The 20,249-nt window shown below is 47.2% G+C and overlaps 2 protein-coding genes across 4 annotated transcripts; one reads left to right on the forward strand and one right to left on the reverse strand.

The window, feature by feature from the left end:
• The first annotated feature begins 555 nt into the window (after positions 1-555).
• On the forward strand, positions 556-10,164 carry rtbdn (retbindin). The gene is made up of 6 exons (XM_088603560.1): positions 556-713; positions 2,257-2,434; positions 2,991-3,090; positions 5,007-5,135; positions 6,179-6,287; positions 8,671-10,164. Exons 2-6 carry the CDS (start codon positions 2,275-2,277, stop codon positions 8,989-8,991), a joined length of 819 nt encoding a protein of 272 aa, XP_088459686.1. The 5' UTR covers positions 556-713; positions 2,257-2,274; the 3' UTR covers positions 8,992-10,164.
• A 653-nt stretch (positions 10,165-10,817) lies between these two features.
• Positions 10,818-19,777, reverse strand: rnaseh2a (ribonuclease H2, subunit A). Of its 3 annotated transcripts, none has more exons than XM_088603557.1 (9): positions 19,705-19,777; positions 18,833-19,027; positions 17,889-17,960; positions 17,679-17,805; positions 17,177-17,264; positions 16,877-17,014; positions 16,154-16,241; positions 14,287-14,410; positions 10,818-11,992 (listed from the first exon to the last, which is right to left on the reverse strand). In XM_088603557.1, the coding sequence occupies exons 2-9, from the start codon at positions 18,957-18,959 to the stop codon at positions 11,839-11,841; spliced, it is 918 nt and encodes a 305-aa protein (XP_088459683.1). In that variant the 5' UTR covers positions 18,960-19,027; positions 19,705-19,777; the 3' UTR covers positions 10,818-11,838. The 3 variants fall into 3 exon arrangements, with proteins under 3 accessions (XP_088459683.1, XP_088459685.1, XP_088459684.1); XM_088603559.1 differs by having other exon boundaries at positions 18,833-19,017; positions 19,705-19,770; XM_088603558.1 differs by having other exon boundaries at positions 18,833-19,043; positions 19,705-19,747.
• Between the last annotated feature and the right edge of the window lie 472 nt (positions 19,778-20,249).

A 20,249-nucleotide genomic window follows, 5' to 3' on the forward strand; every position in this document is an offset into this window, starting at 1 on the left:
CAATGAGAGGAGACAGTAGATGGGGAAACTGAATGCAGTAGGAGCCGAGGGGTAAAGAACCGAACCAATTAAGTAACGGCTCGCCTTCAGTTACACGACATGTTACTCTCTAGGAGTAGTCACCCTACTGACTGGGGACTGAACGACTTTGACGGAATAAGGTATGTTACTGTAACCCGACTGACGATTGACTCAAGTATCGAGTTTAGCCACGACAGGGAAGTAACTGCGCGGTTTCAGGACGGTCTCGTTTCGAGTTCGGATGGTATTAAGTGCAGGAAATCAAAGGCGGTCAGAGCCCCCAGTGCACGCTCTCTCCGGCTCTGGCCGATGTGGTTCATCATTACATGTGCTTTAGCTGCGAGCCAATCGTTTAAATGATCCATCTGGAGAAGAGAACAAACAACAGAGGAGGAGGTGAGAGTTTGTGATGATCAGTACAGCGTGTACAGCCAATGTGTGCCGTGAGAGAGACGGAGATGGTGGTGATTGGGGGAGGTTGCTGAGGAGCGGGGGAGGGGGGGAGGTCGAGACGCCCTTCCGTAAATCAGACATAAATGAACAACCCGCCTCGGGGGAGGAGAGATCATCCTGCAGAGCTGGAGCGCGGAGAAGAGCTGGAAACGCAGACAGACCCATCAGTTAGCCCTGCTCCTCGCTCACCAACGCCACAGCGCAGGAAAGGACGCAGTTCCGCGCCTGTCTCGCACCAGGTAAGACGGGGGGCGAGGGGACACCTCCGGCACACTGGGGCAGCCCGGTTGCCCAAGGACACATTCCGCCTGCCTGAGATGGCTCTTTAATTTTCGCGCTGTACAGCACAGTCTGACCGCTCAGGGACCAGCTGTGTCTGTTCTTGTGAAACTGCTTCTATTGTAAACATCATTCACCCGCCCCCCGAAACTGGTGGAAGTGGTAGCAGAGGCGATATAATTGCCTCTTCGCTGTGGCTTATTATGCTGGTAAACATATTGAATGACCTAAGGACGGGTATTTTATGTATTAATTTGATAAGCGGGAGCTCATTTCCTGTTTCGCGGATTTTAAGAAACCACCGGATGGTGCGTCTTAAGCTAATCGAGTAATATTGTTGGGTAAGAATGTATTTAAAAATGTCATGAAACGGTGATTAACCTGCTTCTGCTGGTCTCAAGAGCAGATGAGATGATGTTTCAGAAGTAAATACGCGACGTGTATTAAACTCCTTCTTAATATGAGCCAGCGATTATTTGTCGAATGGTTAGGATATCCGATCCAATATTCAAGCAATGACTGTGAATTGTAAGGACAATAGATCACTTACATTAGTTCTATTTTAAAGCGCCTATCGGTTGAACAGTTCAATGCATTACGAGACCATTACTTCTCCAGGGATAAATGCAAAATGCGATTTCTAGGGAAGTTAATAAGTCAAGCTGGTAAGTATTTTTAAGGTCGCTGACCGCTGACCGCTTTGTTGTAATGCGCACTTACAAACAATCGCTTAATCGCTGCCTGAATATTTGTAATCCCCTTTCTCAATACATTTCCATCACACGACAGTCATTAAGCGTCTTTATATGTTCAGCATACGGCGCATATCAAGTCCACTGAAGGTTTGAGGCTCCGATACTCCACTGTAAACGCAAAACGATAATGAACCTGGTACTCGGTCTTGTACTTTCCTAGGGTAGTACAAGGTATTGCGGAGGAGAGTAGCGCTGGAGAATCGGAAGGGCGTCTGTATGTTTAACTATATGAAGCTCAGCGACTACGAAACACGTCGAACAGAATATCACGAAACTACACATGTGCAATTAACAACAAATACAAAATAAATATCGCAAGAACGAAAGTGGTATGACTAAAATGTTCTCTCAACTGACCTGTCCAATCGCAAATTCATCTTTCTAGTCAGAGGGGCAGGTTTACATCAAGCTAGGGCGATCAGCTGGTTACCAAACTGGAATTTGCAAATGTACCTTCACTGCTAACTTCGTCGTTCGTCGACTGACATGTTAAACACCGAGAACAACGACAAATTCTAGATTCAGTCCTCTTCAAGAAACTGTATAGAGGGTTAGAATGTGTGCAAACAGCCAAATAAGAACTTTGAAATCAGACTAAGGATGTGTACGAACGCAAGCTTGCGAAACCCTTTGGTAGCGTGAGACTGCGATTCGAAGCAGTAAGTAAAGGGTACGGAAGAGAGAGCCGGGAATCGGTTGCTTCGAGTGTAACCCGGTCGTTGTCCAAGGTACTCTTTCTGTCTCGCAGGTTGACGCACACTGAAAGATGCGTGCCAACGCGTGGCAGCCATTGGTCGCTGCGTGGCTGTCGGCGGCGCTGATTGGTTGGGCGTGGTGCCACGACGGGGCGTGTCTCCAAGGAGGGAAACACAGAGCCGAGCCGAGCCCACAGCCGTTTCTCCGAGAGTGCACCCTCTACTCAGACAGTGAGTCGACTACCGCTGTCCTAAAAGAGTGTCCAGCACACTGATTCAAACTAGTTAAGACCACAGTCTCCAGTGCTCTGATAATCTCACTCCCATACTGTTAAAAGCCTCCAGTCTTGACATTCACAACTTAAAATACATCCTAAAGGCACGTGTCACCTTGGTTCCTAGACCCCATCCGGTACACCTTTACTTCCATAGTCTAAACCCTGACCACTCCAAACCCAGTACTGTATCTCCCCACAGTTTCTCTCTTACACCATCTCCCTAAATCCCTATACCTCATACCCAAGCCTGTCTACAGACTGGGAGGGCCATACAGCTTGAGTAGCGCTGCCCTGCAACCAGATCGTCTAGCCCCTGTCCGGCGACTTTCTCCCTGCGTGCTGCATTGCTCTTCACTTTCCTCATCAGCCAGAGGAGGAGCCCTCTTGGCCTGTGGTGACACCATCCATCTCAGCAGAACGCCTGGAGAGGGCTGCATCTCATGGCCGGAGGCCAGACTGTGCGTGTTTTCTTCACCGCTCCTGTCTCTCTCTCTCTGTCTTTTCGCCAGATGCCTGCTGCTCAGAGCAGGACACCCAGGAGCTGGCTGGCTCGCCCATCTCCCAGGTGGACGGCGTGTCCTGGGATAGGTGTGGAGCCCTCAGCCCCGTGTAAGCACAGCCTTCTGTCTGCAGTCTGCATAGCACGCCAGTGCCTGGGCCAGTTTCCCTTATATACGCATCTGAGTTGACTGGCACACAGCGCACGAGAACTACTTCTAGTTAGGAGCGTGTAGGCAGCTTCTAAGATTTGTCCTTCTTTGTTTCGCTCCTAGGTATAAAAAGAAGTGATGACTGAGGATTACTTATTGGATCAGGCTACTGGAATGAAAAATATTCACATTGTAGCCCAGTCATTGTGTCCCAGGGTCAAACCAGATTGTTAGGAGTACACAGACAGCATCCCTGGTGCTGGAGAGCCACAGTCACCCTTAAAAAAATCAACCTCTAAACCTTGAAACCAAATTCATTTTCACCACCTCAGCGGGTCATGTATTAGCTTAGACTTGCAGACCACCAGGTAATGAAATGGCTTAGAGGTTGTCTGAAATGAGCGTACTAACTCCAAGTATCTGGCAAAGACCACAGCTGGCCATTTCTGATTGAATTGAACCTAGAATTTGCTTCACTGATCAAAACCCATGTGCTCCAAGACTTTGCAAACTGATGACTAAAGGGCATATAAAGAGGAGCTGCTAGATTGTGGCTCTAGACTGAGGACCAGGACTGCTGTATAATTCTCAACCCCCCCTCCACCCTTGCAGAGCTCTCTTCTTCTCCGTTGCATGAATGAATTGTCTATGACTGCTGCAGGTTTCATTATTTCTGCTTCGCTCAGTACCGTTCCCCCTGCCCCTTGTGAAAGAGCTTGAATATTTTGTTTCCCCTTGGCATCCCCCGGAGAGCTGGCAAACAGTCTCCGAGCAACATTCCATGATGTCCTTGATGCACGCCAGACACATCCATAATTAAGGAAGCATGCTGTTTCAACAGCCGGGCTGTTGGACACTGTGCACGGCGACATCACAACCACTGATTAACTGGTTGTGTTTCTTTTCTGAAGTTTTGCTGCAGTTAAGCAGGACTTGGAGACCAATTTGCTCTGTGTTACAAAAAAAACCACATGCACAGGGTGCATGATGGGATACAGAGGACGGCACTACATTTCCAATTTCCAATTAGTAAGAAGCATTTTGCTTCCCACTGCACAGAAATGGGAGCCAAGAGCCTTTGTTAACAGCCTTTAGATTGCCAGGATTTTACCATGACGTAAATATGCCTTACAACACTTTTTTTTCCAACCATTACAGACATCAGGCATCAAAGCATGCATTTGCAAGTAGCTTCAGATTACCTACAATATAGAAACACCACCATTTCCTGGTATTTCCACACCAGACGGATCCCAGTTCAGTTTTTGAGTCTACAGATGTTTCCAAAGTATCTCTGGCGCAATTGGATGTATGTATGGGCGCGTACCTTTTCCAGTTGTCTGATTTTCTATTCCCACTTTTCTTATTTTTAATTCTCACTGTATTTTACATGAAAGAACGGCACCTCTCACCTCAGACTCCGAAAAAGTCTGGTCATGTCAAGATCAATGTTTTTGGAGCCCGTGATCCTTGTGGTTTTAAGAGCTCCTTTACCACTCCTGCGTTTGTCCGCTATGAGTTTAGCGTTCCCCATGATTCAGATTAAACAAAGTGTCGTGCACTGCTTGTCACAGCCTCTGGAAAAATCGCTGTATTGTTCAAAACTCAGGTCTTCTTCCCTACACTTACTCTGTTTTTAAAGTCCAGGGATTTTATTAGGCCAGGGTAAGGCAATGCAAGCCCTTCCAATCCATGTCAAAGAAAGACAGGGATCCAGCTGGGACTTCAATTGCTTAATTGATTCCTTAATTACTTAATTGACACTACTTTGGAAGATTGCATAACTTGCTGCAGACCAGTGGGAATGAAGACTTGCGATGGAAACATTTTGATGACATACCACAGATTCAGCCTGCTGTCCCTCTCTTCCCCCAGGTGCGAGGGCTTTCTGAAGCGCTTGGCCTGTTTTTACCGCTGCTCTCCGGACGCGGCCCGCTGGGCTCACCCACACCGGCCCTCTGCGATCCAGGGGGTACCCCTGTGCCTCAGCTTCTGCCAGGACTGGTGAGGCCATGACCACCCCTGTGTGCACAGTCAGTGCAGTTCTGTCATGGGTAAAGGCTGGCTGTGCAGAGCCCTTTGATTAGTAAATGCCTTAAATAGTAATAGTAAATGAACTAGGAGACTCAATTTCTTTTATACCACAAAACCCTTTAACTGAGATGCTCCGTGCAATTGGCCACAATTTAACTTCAATGTTGGCATTGCAGGAAGATCCACCATCTGTCAGAAAAATAAACAATTACTAGAATGTTCAGAAGGTGTTTTTTTTGTTCTTAACTCCACAATTCACATTCTGAACCTGTCAATCCCAGTCATTAATGCCAATGTAGACGCAGGACCAGTTTGTGGATTGATGGGTTAAACGATTTAGTTCCATCACAAAGGAACTGGCTGTGCTAAAGCCATCTGTTGAAATGTTAAGAATTTACAACGGGGGAACCTTTCCTGCTCCTGGGGTGCTGGTGTGTCTGCAGGTTTTTGAGGTGTTAATGTGAACCCATTTAAGCCCCAACAAAGGGCTGAGCTGGTAGGAAAACCTGCAGACTAACCTGACCTCTTTATGACCTGGACTGGATCCCCCAGTGCTGTCTGTATGGGGATCATGCAACGTCCCGGATGATGACTGTTCTTAGAAGGGAGGGAGGGTCGGTAACATGTTTATATGTTCTCCAGGATACAGAGGGTTAAAAGACCACTGTTTAAATGACAGGGAAAAAGCTCCGGGACTGGGGACTGCTGTGAGGCCTATAGACGCTGAGCTGTCAGAACTTGTTGGATCAGTTTCTGCTGCTGTGTCCTCAGAGCTTTACTTCTGGAGTTGAAGCACTCCTAAGGCATCATGCTTAATAAAATCCATGTACTTCACTTATTATTGGCACAGAACTTAATATTAGGAAATCAAGCCTGAATGCAGTCATAGTTATGACATGTTATATAACACAAGTATGCTATTTTTAAGCAGCTGCAACTTACTTTTGCCTTCCACACTATTTGCCAGGCTTCCTAGACAAAGTGATCAGATCGGACTGTTTCCTCTGTGGCAGGTTTGAAGCATGTAAAGAGGACCTGATCTGCGCGCACAACTGGGTGAGCGACTGGGAATGGGGACCCCAGGGAAACAACTGCACTAGAAACTGCATTCCCTTCCAGCAGGTAACATGCCCTCTTCTTTCAATTTGTCTTTCAATTGCGTCTTAAATTCCATCATTGGTAAACTGTCTGCTGTGCAGGAAACAAATTAGATGAGCTGGTGGTCTGTAATGGAAAATGCAAAACCAGGCCCTGCAGCCCTGAAGTCCAGAGAAGGACTTCTTTAAGCAGGTTATTCTTTTGAAGTTGGGGAATGAAAAGAGCCATTGGGCTAGGCTTGATCTTCCAAACCTCTGCTTCCCAAACTCCATCCCATCAGAGGGCTGAAGAAGCAGGAGGAGGAACATACAGTATGCAGAAGGACCACAAAAGCAGTGATCAGGAAACCTGCTGGCACTGTGTTATTTGGGAGTGGCGGCATCGCCAGCAGTCAGTCAGAGGGCACAGTACAGCCGGGAGCGGCGATCACACTCAAACTCACACTCTCAGCCACTGTCGACTCGCATCACCGTCCTACAGAGTGCAGGTACGTGTGTGCGGGCGGAAAGGCTCAGTCTCACACACAAACTGTTCCGCACCACTGACCAGAGAGCACAGAGAGAGGGAACTCATCCATCCGTTGTCTAATCTGCTTATCCAGTGGAGTCATGGAGGGAGCCCACGCATGCGCCAGGCACCGTACTCCCTGGATGGTTCAGTCCATCAGAGGGCACTTATTGACACAGACACACACACACACCAGGGCCAATTCTCCCAGAAGCCAATCAACCAATTGTCCTCCTGGTCACATGTGATACATGGATTCACATATAACATATACACAAAGATCCACATGAAGATACTGGGTCAATAATAATAGCTAGTTAACCACAAGAATAATCATGTGCAGTAATTACCCTGATACACCCAAGTGGTATGTAAACAGAGGTACAGCAGTGTGGAGCAAATATTAGGCATAATTATCCATTGTCAGAGTCTCCAATGAGGTTGCCTCCTTGATCAAGGATCCGTCACCGCCGCTGTGTTGTAGGTTGGAGGTGGGGATAACCTGTTTGAACTTTGCAGAGGAAAACCAAGGGTCAAAGAGTTCCTCTGCAAAAAAAGAGCTCTGCGCCCCCTCTCAGAGGGGATGGACTGTGTCTGAGGAGCGAGTGCCTGTCAGCCATGAAGCGCCAAGCCCTTCTCAGCTCATCAGGAGCCGGCGCTGTAATCGCACAGACACTCGCCTAGGGACTGGGCCCAACACCCCAGACACAGATCACTCCCCGGTCCTGCGCTGCTAGAGAACTCCGTAACACACCAACTGGCCTGACTTTGGCCGTGTATGTCTTTGTCACTGTTATATTAATGAATTCAGGCTTCATGACGGTGGAATTCGTCTGCAACTGACGAGTCATCCTCAGCGCTGCCTCTTATATGCTCCACCTGTCACGCCACCTGCTTGCGAGAGGCAATTATCCAGCCTCTTGCCATCGTTCTCTCGTTAAAGCGGCATGATTAAGTCGACCTTCCAGATGATTAACTCCCCTGGCTGAGTGACGACGTCTTCCTGATTATCGCGTCAGCCAGGTGCCCCCTGTGTCTGGGCCGAGCGTCTCCGTCGACTCATCCTCTCCTCTCCTTTGAGCTCCTCTCGGGGATAAAGAGAAGATTATGGCGGACTGGCGCAGTGCTGCTGCTCGTTAATGACTCACGATCGCTCGCAGAAAACAGCAGCTCCCAATCTGGCAGTGCCATCTGGGTTGGGCTCCCCAAGAAAGCCCCAACAAAAGAGGGGCAACATTTTAATGTGACATAAGGGCCCTCTTTAACTGCTGATGGGCAAGATCAATTTAACTATTACGGGCTAGCTGCAGTGCAGTAATGCAATGAAGTAGCTCTGGTATAGAAATGGGAAGCTCCCATTGACTAGAAAAGGGGCATCCATCCCTGATCCTGGAATGCTAGATTCTTTTAGTTTTGGTTCCAGCTGAGCTTCGCAATTGGATCAATTAGTAAAAGCGAACATGCTTACCAGATGTCTGCTTTTTGACTTTATGAGGCTGCCTGTAAAAACTGCAGGACTACTGATAACGACTGTTGGTACATTCTTGGGCACAGAGGGATGTCCCATTCAAACAGTTCTCTCTATTCAGAGACAGAGAAGTTTAGCTTTTAGCCTATGAGGGGACCCGTTCACCTGTGGCTGCCGTCACATCATCCAGGTGGGGCTGCACATTGGCAGTAATGGAGGGGAGTCCCCATTACCTGTTAAGCACCTTGAGTGGGGTGTCCAGAAAAGTGCTATGCAAACATAAGGATTATTTTATTAATGAGTGAGGCTTATTAGGGGTAGATGGGGTGTATGGCTTCCTCTCGTTTGCCAACTCTACTACGTCCTTGGCTCTCCAGGACCAGAGCCGGATGAGATCGCTCACTCCCTGTGGCTCTGATCTGTCTCTCCCAGATGTACACGGACAGCAAGGACCTCTGTGACAGCCTGTGGGGGGACTCCTTTGTCGCGGTGGACGATGCTGGGCAGGGGGACCAGAGTTCCTGTGGCTGCCTGAGTCTCGGCCCCTCCGACCGCCAGGTGACGGAGGCTCTCCGCGCCCAGGAGGGGAACCCCGACGAGCTGGACACCACCAAGACAGGCCTGCCCCCTGCCCCCTGCCGCCGCCTCCCCACACTGCCCCCGCAGGCCCGGAGGAGCAACAACCACCGCAACGCCCTGCGCAAGAGGTCTCTCTTTGTGGAGGACGTGGAGGGTAGCGGCAGTGGCTTCTAGGGTGTCCCCTTCCTGGGAGGGAGGCACCCACAGATCCAGGTCTTCTGCCTCCCCATCACATCCCTTGGCTTCAGAAGAAATGCGACGAGACTAGTTTTGGGGCCCCTAATTCATCCAGTGTGGAGCTACTCCGCCCCCACGTGGCTTGTCCAACCCACGCCATTGACTGTTGCTGATCCTGCAATCAATCCAGGAAATAGATCAGGTGTTTACAGCCAAACTGTGCAGCACAATGGAAAGGAGCCACAGGCTGGACTTGCAGAAACTTATTTGTTTGATCTGTATTACTACAGTTAAACAAAGCTTGGAAAACCCAGAAAATTTATTTTTTCCCCACGAAATAGTGTTCCCCAAGTCCAAAGGTTCCTAGTTGGATCTTGCAGGATAGGTTTCAAAGATTTACACTCCAGGGGCATCGATCATACATTGTAGAGATGGCATTGCCAGTGCTAACTCTAAGAAAAAAACCTGCTTTTGGCCTGATCTGTTCTTTCCTGTTAAATAACATATCCCTTTACCTTTAAGGAAAAACAGAGATCAGAAATGATTCCTGCAACATGGCACAAAATACACACTTTGATGCAAAGTCTTTAATAAAACTGCATCTATCATAGTAGTTGACAAAAAATGTACATAATGATTTTTTGTGTGTTTATCCTGCCACTGTTTGTGGACAGCTGCTGGGTATTGGTATTTTCTGCAGGAGGCTATTTAAGTATTGCAGTGGACATAACTGAATTCTGTTAAATAAGCTAACTTTGACTTTCTAGTCTGTTTAGTCCATAAACCTAACTTACCCTGAAAAGCACACGTATCGCTGTTTTTCTTTAAGACTACACAAAAAAATATTCAGACCTCTGCATTCAACAAAAATTATACTTTTGTTGGTGACTTCTAAAAATGCAGACTTTGCGAAAAACCTCCTTTGAGGACATTAACGAGTTCAGATGAGGATCTGCAGATGACAAGCAGAAGCTTTACCGCAAAAACCCTCTAATTAACGAGGAACTTGCAGGACACAGGGTTTTTATAAAATTATGGAAGAGCACGGACAGGTGTGCAAGATCAGAATAGGGCGACTGTGATGTGAATGCACACTCCACCTTCACTTCAAAGTGTACTAGTGCTGTTTCTCTTCTCTCCCAAATGCTGAATAAAGGTTGGATTCTAATCGTTTCTTTTAAGCTTCTTTTCCTCACTGTGTCTGACCCACTTTATTATAACATCCTTCTTCAGGAGGATGTGCTACATCTTGGATAAGGAATATCCTTAGGATTTCTGACTTGGCTGCCATACTTTCGAAAAACATTCCATAATAATCCACTGGAATTTTAATAAAAATATTAATATCAACAAGGTTGTTTTTTTACCCTTTTAACGATCTAAATAGTCCCAATGAACTCAGCAGATGGGGCTTTCTCTCCTGATCTTAATCAAGGCTGACCGACGCCTTTAAGTGATCTGCTTGCTCGCTTAGACTTTTACCCCCTTTTTACACTTTCCCAAGTTCCCAAAGTCCCCAGCTTTGCAACGTAAGTATCCTCCTCCTGAGAGTGCTTACGAACTGATCGCTGCCTGCTGCAGACCCAGGGGAGAGTGGTGATCTAATAAACACTCCCATGCTGGGCAGAGGTCCAATTACACTTCCAGCTTCAGGCAATAACCCCAGAGACATTGGCACACGGTTACAAATCCTTTGCAAAATTTTAAAACTGGAAAGAAAGTTTAAAAATTGAAATTGAGTAACCTGCGCAAAGCGACCGAGAGCCGTCGAAGAAACACGGTGAAGCCAGCCTCCCCCCTCATGAACACAGACAAAGCAAACATTGTTTTTTTTAAAAGTGTAACAAAAAGATGCACTTTATTACCTAAGGCATTTTCCTAAAAGAGCAACAACACATGACACAGTTACAAACAGTGCCCCAGAAAGCACATAACAGAACAAACATGCAGCCTCTAGCAGGGCTGGAAGGTTTAATTTGAAAGAGATCAATAAAAGACACCCATGGATGCTACAGATACTGCTTTACACAAAGAGTTGTGGGAGTGTGGAACAAGTTACCCAGCCACGTTCTTTCCAGAAACAGCATGTTTTGTTCTCGCATTAACAACCTTTCTCAAGCGCTTCTCTTGCTGTCTATGTGCTGCTGCTCCTGCAGTCCTTTCAGATTTCAGGACTGGTAATCTAACCTGGAATTCTTCATGAGGAAACATGACTATGTTGCCATGGCAGCGTAACTAACGTAGCTACTGCAGCACAAGGTTACCAGGGTAACGGAATTCCATCAACAAGTTCCAAGACTGCATCCCGCCACAAAGCTACCGCCGTTGAATTTAACCTGGAAATTGAACAAATTTTATTTGAGGGCAGATGGACCGCTGGCCTCTCTCTATCACAAGGAGCCGGGTTTGTTGCAGATGTGCCCTTCTTCCATAATGAGAAACAGTCACAAGACAACATCACGCCACAAGGGTGTCGATTGCTAGTCCAGGCGGCACGCACTGGCACAGCGGAAAAAGTAATTGAAACAAAATGCACACAGCTAGGAGGCTGAGGGTTCTGCCGTCCACCAGATTAGTACGCGCTCTCCTTCTCTCTTGGTGCTCCAGCGGCAACATGGTCTCAGAAACTCTCCCCTCTGGCTCAAACGGCTAACGAAATCATCCCTGAGGTCGGCTCAGCTCGACAGTACTGCGGAGAGAAGGCTTCAGGTTTCCATCAGACCTTCTGGAAACGGAAGCCCGAGGTGGATGTTCCGGTAGCGATGCCCTGCACCCCCGGTGCAAGTCGACGCCCCCTCCTGACCTGCTTGTCTGTGGGGTCGTCGTGCAGTGGGGGAGGGGCGCTCACAGGTTCTCCACCGTCTCCAGTCTCCGCTCGGCGAAGTAGCGGTGCGGCTCTCTCCCGGCGCTCTCCGGCTTCTTGCGGCTGAAGTAAGACAGCATGGAGGCGCAGTTCTGCTTGGCCGCCGCCTTCTCCCCGTCCTGCTCGTCGTCGTCCCTGCTCGGAGGAGACGGCGATGAGAGCGGGCGGGTCGGGAAAGTAGCGCGTTCTCCATCTCGCCCGCCAGCGCCAGGATTTACCCAATGGCGACTTTCCGGCCCCTTTTCTTTTGGCAAACCTGCACCCCCCCCGACTGCTCTCAGGCTGCCCTCATTCCCAGCAGCCTCGGAGCTCCAGGAAAACCCCAGACCTCTGAGATTTATTTCTCACGATCACCGAGCTCGGGGAGAAAGACACTGGGAGATCGATCTGGGCCAACAAAGTAAAGCCAGTTTATGGAGAGCTCAGCTGGAAGGGTAACTACAGGACCCTAGGGCTCGAGGCGCCTCCTTTATTTGTGGGCAAGTACTAGGGGCAACATGGCCCTTAGTTATTTTCCGTTTGTTGCCCATACTCTGTCCGCAATCACCGACCTTCTGTGGGAACTGAAGAGGGCCGCTGTCTCCCTGCAGCTGCTCCCTTGCTGCCAAGCGCACACGCACGCCTTGGGCTGAAGCTGCACAGCGGATGTGCTCGAGGACCTGCTGTCTCTACTCGTCTGCGTTCCAACCGGGCGCTCAATCACGGGCGCTCATTGGCCAGCTGGCCTGCTGCTGACTTTTTTTCTGCACTTAGCTCTCATTTCCAGCAACTTCAGCACACAGAACGTTATTAATTAAGAACGTGCTTCCACATTTCTGACTCAACGGCTCTGATTAATAGGAGATGAATTGATGAACAGACCACAGGAGGGAAAGACCCTGTATCAGACACTCCCACAGTGAGGCAGTGTTTGTCATTTACCTTGAATCCCTCCATTTATTTTCAAACCACTTTATCCAGTACAGGGTGGTGGAAGAGCCAGAGCCTATCCCAGCAAGCAACAGGCATAAGGCAAAAAGAGTCCAGTTGGTCATATTTTAAATAGCAGGCTTGATTGAGGGCAGTTGTAAATATTCTCTCATTAGCATAGGATTTATACCAATTACAAATCTCATTTGGCTTTTTAAGAGCTGAAAGAGCATTTTAAAAACGCATCTGAAAAAAACTGAAATCAGTCAGCCTCTAAGGACCTGGCTGGATCAGAGACCCGATAAGACCAAGTGAAGTGATCCCCCAGAGCTGGGCTTCAGAACCACTGCTGTATAGCAATGGCAGACAGCTCTCATCCTGGAGAGCCGGGATCCAACACGCTTAACTGGTGGCCTTAAATCAATTTGCAAAGTTTGGGAACACTTGCGTTATTAATTTAGCAAATTAACTGGTCTGGTCAAGCCAGGAATGGGCAACTGTGGTCCGCAAGAACTACAGGTTTTAGTAATTTAATTTCAAATGATTTATGAACTGCATCAGTGCACTGAGAAACAGATTTGCATAAAACCTGCTGATCTCGTCTTCCCTTCCCTTGTAGAGTAAGAAGGAGGCATCCAGCTGTATCTAAACCGTTCGGAGATTTAGGAAAGCCCTGGGCAAGAAAGACCGTTTTCCTTCCTCTCCGATACGGACACAAAAAGCCAACCTGAGACCAGTCTTTAGCTTTACCTCCTCCAGTACGGTTCAAGGTCAACCACGAATTGTGCTCAACGGCCCGTTTGGCTCTCAGGAGAGAGACTGCTTTAGAAAAACAGGCACAACAGACAAGCACAAGCCAGACTGAGATGGACTGTAGCAAATGGACAATGGTTAGAAACAGATGGCACGCAAAAGAGATGAAACATCTTCCACAGCCTTAAATGCTTTCGACTGCATGTTCCTCTCAATGCTCTGCTTGTGACCCTGCTATGTCTAATTTACAGAGCATGTTGTCCTTCCCTGTCATATGTGAAGAGCATCCTCAGTCCAGGAGGTGGTTATGGGTCGCCCCTAAAATGGTCCACTCCCAGCACTTAGAACCGTTTCATTTGGCCCACTGAAGCAGCTGGTCTGAGCAGCTGAGTAACGTACGAGATCATTTCAAAAGGAATTCTCAAACCCTTGGATTTCACAAGGACCACAGACGCTCAGTCCCGACTTAACTGAACCACTGAACTTTCAAAATTGACTGATAAGTCACACGCACCCCTCGTCCCGTACAGAGAGATGATTTATAGGCGACGCATAAGTCCCTTAACCGGGACAGAAGGGATTGGCCATTCCCAACTTTAGGAATAACCGAGGACAGCTGCTCACTTCCCAACACTCCGGAATCTCGGGAGATTCCAGCAAAACCCTTCTTGTGTGAACGGCCTCCTCTCCCTGGTCACTGACACTCTACTGGACGTGCTGGGGAGAAGCTGAGCCAGCTGGCCCTCTGCACAAGCAGGCCCGCTTACCAGTGCACAGGCACAGCCTTGCTCTCCATGATGGTCTGCGCGGTGCTCCAGCTGAAACGCACAAACTGGGGGTACCCGAACACGGGGTCCAGGTACTTGGCCAGCCAGGCTTTAGTCTTGGGGTCTGTGCACAAAGAGAGACATTAGTCGCCAAGGTGACCAGGGACTGTAGTGAGGCTACGTGCTGCATTTTCCATGCAAAGCAGAGAGCTTGAGCAGCTCACCAGTCATGCTCAGGCAGTCTGAGGCTCAACGATGAATGTTAATTAGGGTCTGTCAGAAGAAGGAGACTCAAAGTGTTTCTCGGATCACAGCTTGTTATTTTTAAAGGGGAACTGCCGTCCCATTTTTTCTGACTGGTTTTTAAATCTCAGTAACAAAATAAATTGACAGTTTTGCAAAACTTTACCAATTACAAATTAAACACAGAGGTGTGAACTTTGTCAAAGCACTGCAGGGTAGCACTGAGGGACTCCAAAGGGTTAAGAATTGTGTGCTCTGAGAAAGGGCTCTGTTCTCATAACTGTCCTTAGCCTTGGAGAGGAGTTGGCTGACAGGCAATCGCTCAGTATTCTTATCTGGTAACAGACCAGATAATAGGTAATAAACATTCTGTTGTGAATCTAAATGTTCTCCTGGTACGCAAACAACTAAAACTGCCTAAGAAAATATCTTGTAGATGTTTTCCTGCTGGAATGTCTGCTGTTGTTTTGGCTTCCTCTTGTATGACTGAATTAGGGTTACTCTCACTGTACAAAAAGGGAAACTGCTGTATTCAGTTTAAGCTACAGTACATTCAGAACAGTATTCTGTACTGTGCTCCTGTTTGCATACAATAAAGATATGCCTTCCTGCTCACCTCAAGAGCCTGATCATTGCGCAGTTTCTAAGGCATGTTGTCGAGAGTCTGCGAGAATGAAAGAGAAGCGACCCTCCCCGCTCTGGAGTAAGGGATGAGTGACTCACTAGTCACTGTAATCACTAATTTAATGTGATATACAAGCGAATAAGTACAGGTTGTACAGCAGACATTTCACTGCCGAAATGTTACAACGTGATCTGCATGCCGAGTTAATGTATGTCAGCAAAACCATCTTGAAGGAAAGAGCAATATTTCTATTAGACTAAAAGAGATGGATTCACAAGCCTGCTTGTTTACAGTGTAATAGAGCCGCTTCATATCACTAAAAAGTTTTGTTGCCTGGTTCTGAATTGCAGACAGTGACGGCAATATGTCACTGCTCATACCTGGAAATGATCAATTTTGTGATGTATACAGTAATGTGTAAAACCTACACGTTACTGTATACATTTTATTTTCATGGCGGTCTGAAATGCGCTTGGCAATTTTGATTCTATCTAACCCCGAAATACAAAAAGCGTTGCAGTTCCCCTTCAACGGAGGAGAAACCAGAAGGGACTTTTGCCTACAGCACAGAGAATGGGCACCATGTGGCTGACCATCAGAGACAGAGCTGCTACAGTTGCCTCACACCAGTGGAAAAAAAAGCCATCAAGACTAACACAAAGGCAAGCAACTTTTGGCTCTTGAAAGTATATATTGCCGTGCCCAAAATAAAATAAATTGTGTATATTATTCATGCAAGACATTTTCAAGCTTCATGCAAAAAAACTTGAATACATGAATGTAGTGTGAGGTGTTGCAGTTAAAGGCTGCCCTCCATTACATGGAAATATGATCCTGCAGTACTGTAGTTGGATACATTCCATAATTTATGAACAGCGCACTCAATATCACAACATTAAAAATTCACATGTGCATGAAAATCACGTATATCTCCAGGTTCTGTATTTGGATTAGGCAGTGCAGCCTCAACAGGTGAGACCCTAGTCCCAGCAGACTCACCGTTGGGGTACCCCGATCCGTAGTCTGTGTCCACTTCTCCAAGATCTTCCACAAACTTCCAGGACTTCACCACACGGTCTCTGGAAACCTGTGTGACAACAAGACATCGACGGCATTTATAGAAACACTGGAAGGGAGACCAACATGTAAACAAAAGAGCTGCAGCAGCATAAGACAGCAGTTCGGATATGAGCTAAGTGATTATAAAGACAAAGGTTCCCAAACATGGCCCAACACGTAACTCATCTAATACAGTGATTCTCCTAACCAAAGTGCACTGAGGTCACACTCATCTCTAGGAGAAAGAAACTCAGCTCTGGATATATTTCTCTCACTGCCTTGTAAAAAAAGAACCACACTGCCACCTGCAGGTCACACTTGAGAATTGCAAGCACTGTCCCTTATACTTTTGCAATGTAAAATTAACTGTGAGATTATGAATACTGTACGTATACAGCTGTGTACACTTTTCACAGAGATTAAAACAACTGAGAAGAGAGCAGGATACTGTATACTAGAGCTAGACTTCAGCAGCCGGTCACATAGGTTAAAGACCGGGGTTTAGTTATGGAACCCAGGGAAGGTACCAGACATATCCACCTAAGTGCTGGTTGAAATGAAAGAGTCCGAGACAGTGCAAAGGCAGCCAAAGGCAGAAGAAAGTTATTTCTTCCCCCAGGGCAGTGCCCGGAGCCAAGGCCGATGGGTAGGAAATAGGCTCACCTTGGCACAGATACTGGCGGCGCTGACAATGGGGAAGAGGGAATCAGCTTTGGGCCGGACCGTGACCACTATGCCTGGGAAGCGCTGGGACAGCTTCTCCTGGTACTTCTCAGCTGGGCCCACTGTGTCAACGAACAGCTGCACACAGTCGGGTGGAGAGAGAGAGGCAGGAGCAGAGGAGGAAAGAGGGCAATGGGGGGGAAAAAAGATCTTTTGTTTAATTATTGAAAACATGGGCTAGGAAGCAGAGCTCAGATTCAGTTTTTGAACTGCACGGAAAATACAGAAGATGCACCATACCTCTTTGACCTGCACGCCACAGTCCAGCGCATACTGCACCAGCCCTATCGCTGTATCGTGGGAAAGGGCATTCAGATTGTATTTCGCCCTGTTGGAGAGCAGACAGCAAACCCATCACCTGCTTCAGCATCTAATTCACAATGTGAGCTACAGCACGCTGCGGTGCGCGAATTGATCAGTGCAATTTAACAAACAATGAGGTAAACGGGGTAGACACTAGAATCTCCATACGTGTACACTAATATTCTTTTGGTGCCCATTCGTGTTCCCAGTTCATTGCCGGACATAATTAAAACAAAAAACACCTCTGAACTCGCTGGCCTCAGCTTTCCCACAATCCTCCCTCCCGCAGCCTCAACGTCTGCCCCCCCCCTCTGCAGCGTCTGCGTCAGGCCATGCACGACGCCAGCCCAGGCCAAAATCGGGGTCCTGCCACGCGCTCCCGACCACGCCCAGCCCGCGCAGAGCGGTGGCCGGCAGGGGGAGCAGGGAGGCGTCGTACCTCTGCAGCATGCCCGTGGAGATGGTGTTGGGGGAGAGGATGTGCAGGGCCCAGCCCACGTAGCTGTTGGCCTCCTCCAGCTGGCCGAACAGATTCTCCCGCTCCACCTCCGACAGGGTCTTGGAATCTGAAAACGAAGCGGGGGAGGAGTCACGGGAACGGACAAGCAAAAACAGGCCTGAAGGAAACGCAGTCCGGCCCGATCATTACCTGCAACTTTCAAATCCTGAAGGTCGGTTTTCTTCGAGATGGGGCAATAGCAGATTCCATAAACCATGGGGCCTAGGAGGAGTATATATATATATAAAAAAAGACTCTTTAGTAGACAGAACAGAGCTGTGTTTTTAAAACACAGACAGCCTCACTCACAGCACAAAATAAATTCAACTGGAACTGAAGTAAAACAACGACAGCCCACTCGTATGGGCAGTCCACCTCACCATCTTCAACGGCTAAGCAAGGATCAAAGCCTTCTGGGAGTGAGAAACCTAACCGAGCCAATCTCTTCAATGGGACCCACCAGAAGACAAGCCTCAGGAAACCCCTCTGTCCTTGAACACGAACAAGAGCCCACATACCACAGGCCATCTGGGACACATTCCCACCGAGAGGAATTATACACCACTCAGCAGCAAAGGAGTCCGAGTCAAAGCAAAGCGACAGGTCTGATCTGTCCTGCAGACAGGAGGGGAGAATGCCAACACAGAACGTGCTGTATCTGTGCGGTGACGTTCTGAATCGGCACCATGCGTGAAGTTGCCTTACTAGAATCTGCAGCCCAGGACCTGCTACGTGACAGTCCTGCAGGTTTCACTGTCAGAGTTTCAGACTCTCTTTCTTCTGGGTGGCTTTCTGGTTTCCATTTCAACTTCATTTTAGGCACGTTTATTTCTTTGTATTCTCTGGGATTCTATTCTCACCACACTGGTGGTGGTGGAGGGGAGTCCCCTTTACCTGTAAAGCCCTTTGTGTGGAGGGTCCAGCAAGGACCTATACAAGCCTAAGCTCTACAGCTATATAAATATTATTATTAGAAGTCACTGTGGCTCCTCATACAAAGTCAGAGGATCAACAAAATTATCCAGAGCTCAGCGACAGCAAAGACAGACCCTGCGAGTTTTCCCAAGGGGGGTGGCAGGTTTGCGATTTCTCACCGAGCACGGGGCCCCGTCCGGCCTCGTCGATCCCCAGACAGCAGTCCTCGGTCTTGCACACCTCTGGAACAGCCGACGACAGCCGGCAGCTTTGGGAGTTATCTTCTTCGAATTTGCCGAGGTCCATCTTCTTCAACTGCGGGCTCTTGATAAAGAGCCGTCACAAGCATCCAAACTCGGCAAGACTGTAAAATTCTGAATATTAAACAAACTGACAGTTGAAAATATTGCACGCCCGCTCATATTCCAAAACTGATCGTGTATCGAACAAGCTATTCGTGAAGCGGTGTCAGCCGGAGGCTGCTGCAGTTTGTGTTAAAGCAGACTGCGTTTTTAAAGGGACTGGCTTCTCCTAGACACGGTTGTAAACCTTATGCTGCACAAAAAAAAAACGCGAACTCATCTTTTAGGGTAATCTTTTCTTCTCGGGAAGTCTGCTTTAAAATGGCAGTCGCGAACGGAGAGAAAGCTTTTTTTACTATATGATCGCGACCGCTAAAAAGTATCAATTTTACTATGGGTAAGCCTTAATACGGTTGAAACATACGCTCGTTTATTTGTTCGGGCACGGAAAGTAACTAAATGAATAATTCCCACACGATGGTTTATCAAAATCCGTTTTACCAATTATAAAGCAAAAGTGTGTTAGGTATTTATCGTACTTCACAGCTGATCAAATTTTTACAATGCATGTTCAAAAGATGGGAGTTTTTAATGTATCACAACGGGGGAATTTTAAGTTTCTTTAAAATGTCTCAAATGGTTTTACAAAAACTACTTCTCGTAAACAAGAGAGTATTACAACTCTTTTCATCTCTCTTTTAGGAATACATAAATGATTACAAGCATACAGCGAAACTAGTGCTACTTACAGATTTACACCTACAACTCCTGCAGTTCTGCAGCTTTACTTAGCGCGCGTGAAACTAACGTTCGACCTTTCACCTTTTGAACTCCTGACGCTATAGTAAATAAAAATAAACATTTTTTTTAATGTGAAACGTAAAAAGAACTACTCAGACTAATGTAATTGTTCTTAAGAGATTAGATTATTCCTCATAAAAGTATAAAATGTTAATAAGTCTTATTGTATTTATGTGGTGCGTCATGGGATTTGTAGTTCTTTGTGGTCTAGCGTGCGAGAAAACTACATGAACTGTTCTTTAAAAATATGTAAATATTGGATTCAGTAAAATTACATTCAAAGTAATGTGAATATTATTATGTGGAAGTTAGTAATTTGTTATATATACATTTTTAGACAAGTAACAGTCAGAAACCAAAATACAATAAAAACAAACTTTTCAAACAAACATCATCTTTTCTTGAAACAATATCCTTACACTTATAAAGCACTTTACAGGTAACCACCAACACCCACCAGTACACTCTCCACCCATCAGTTATCAGTGGAGAG

Source organism: Lepisosteus platostomus, chromosome 13 (assembly GCF_059453375.1).
Source record: "Lepisosteus platostomus isolate fLepPlt1 chromosome 13, fLepPlt1.hap1, whole genome shotgun sequence".
In the NCBI taxonomy this organism is placed as follows: Eukaryota; Metazoa; Chordata; class Actinopteri; order Semionotiformes; family Lepisosteidae; genus Lepisosteus; species Lepisosteus platostomus.

Coding starts and splice junctions, on each gene's coding strand:
- rtbdn (XM_088603560.1), top strand. CDS start 2,275: ATGCGTGCCAACGCGTGGCAGCCATTGGTCGCTGCGTGGCTGTCGGCG. Junction 2,435..2,990: donor GTGCACCCTCTACTCAGACA/GTGAGTCGACTA, acceptor TCTTTTCGCCAG/ATGCCTGCTGCTCAGAGCAG. Junction 6,288..8,670: donor ACTGCATTCCCTTCCAGCAG/GTAACATGCCCT, acceptor TGTCTCTCCCAG/ATGTACACGGACAGCAAGGA.
- rnaseh2a (XM_088603557.1), bottom strand. CDS start 18,959: ATGGACCTCGGCAAATTCGAAGAAGATAACTCCCAAAGCTGCCGGCTG. Junction 16,242..16,876: donor CCGCCAGTATCTGTGCCAAG/GTGAGCCTATTT, acceptor GTTGTCACACAG/GTTTCCAGAGACCGTGTGGT. Junction 14,411..16,153: donor CGGATCGGGGTACCCCAACG/GTGAGTCTGCTG, acceptor CTTTGTGCACAG/ACCCCAAGACTAAAGCCTGG.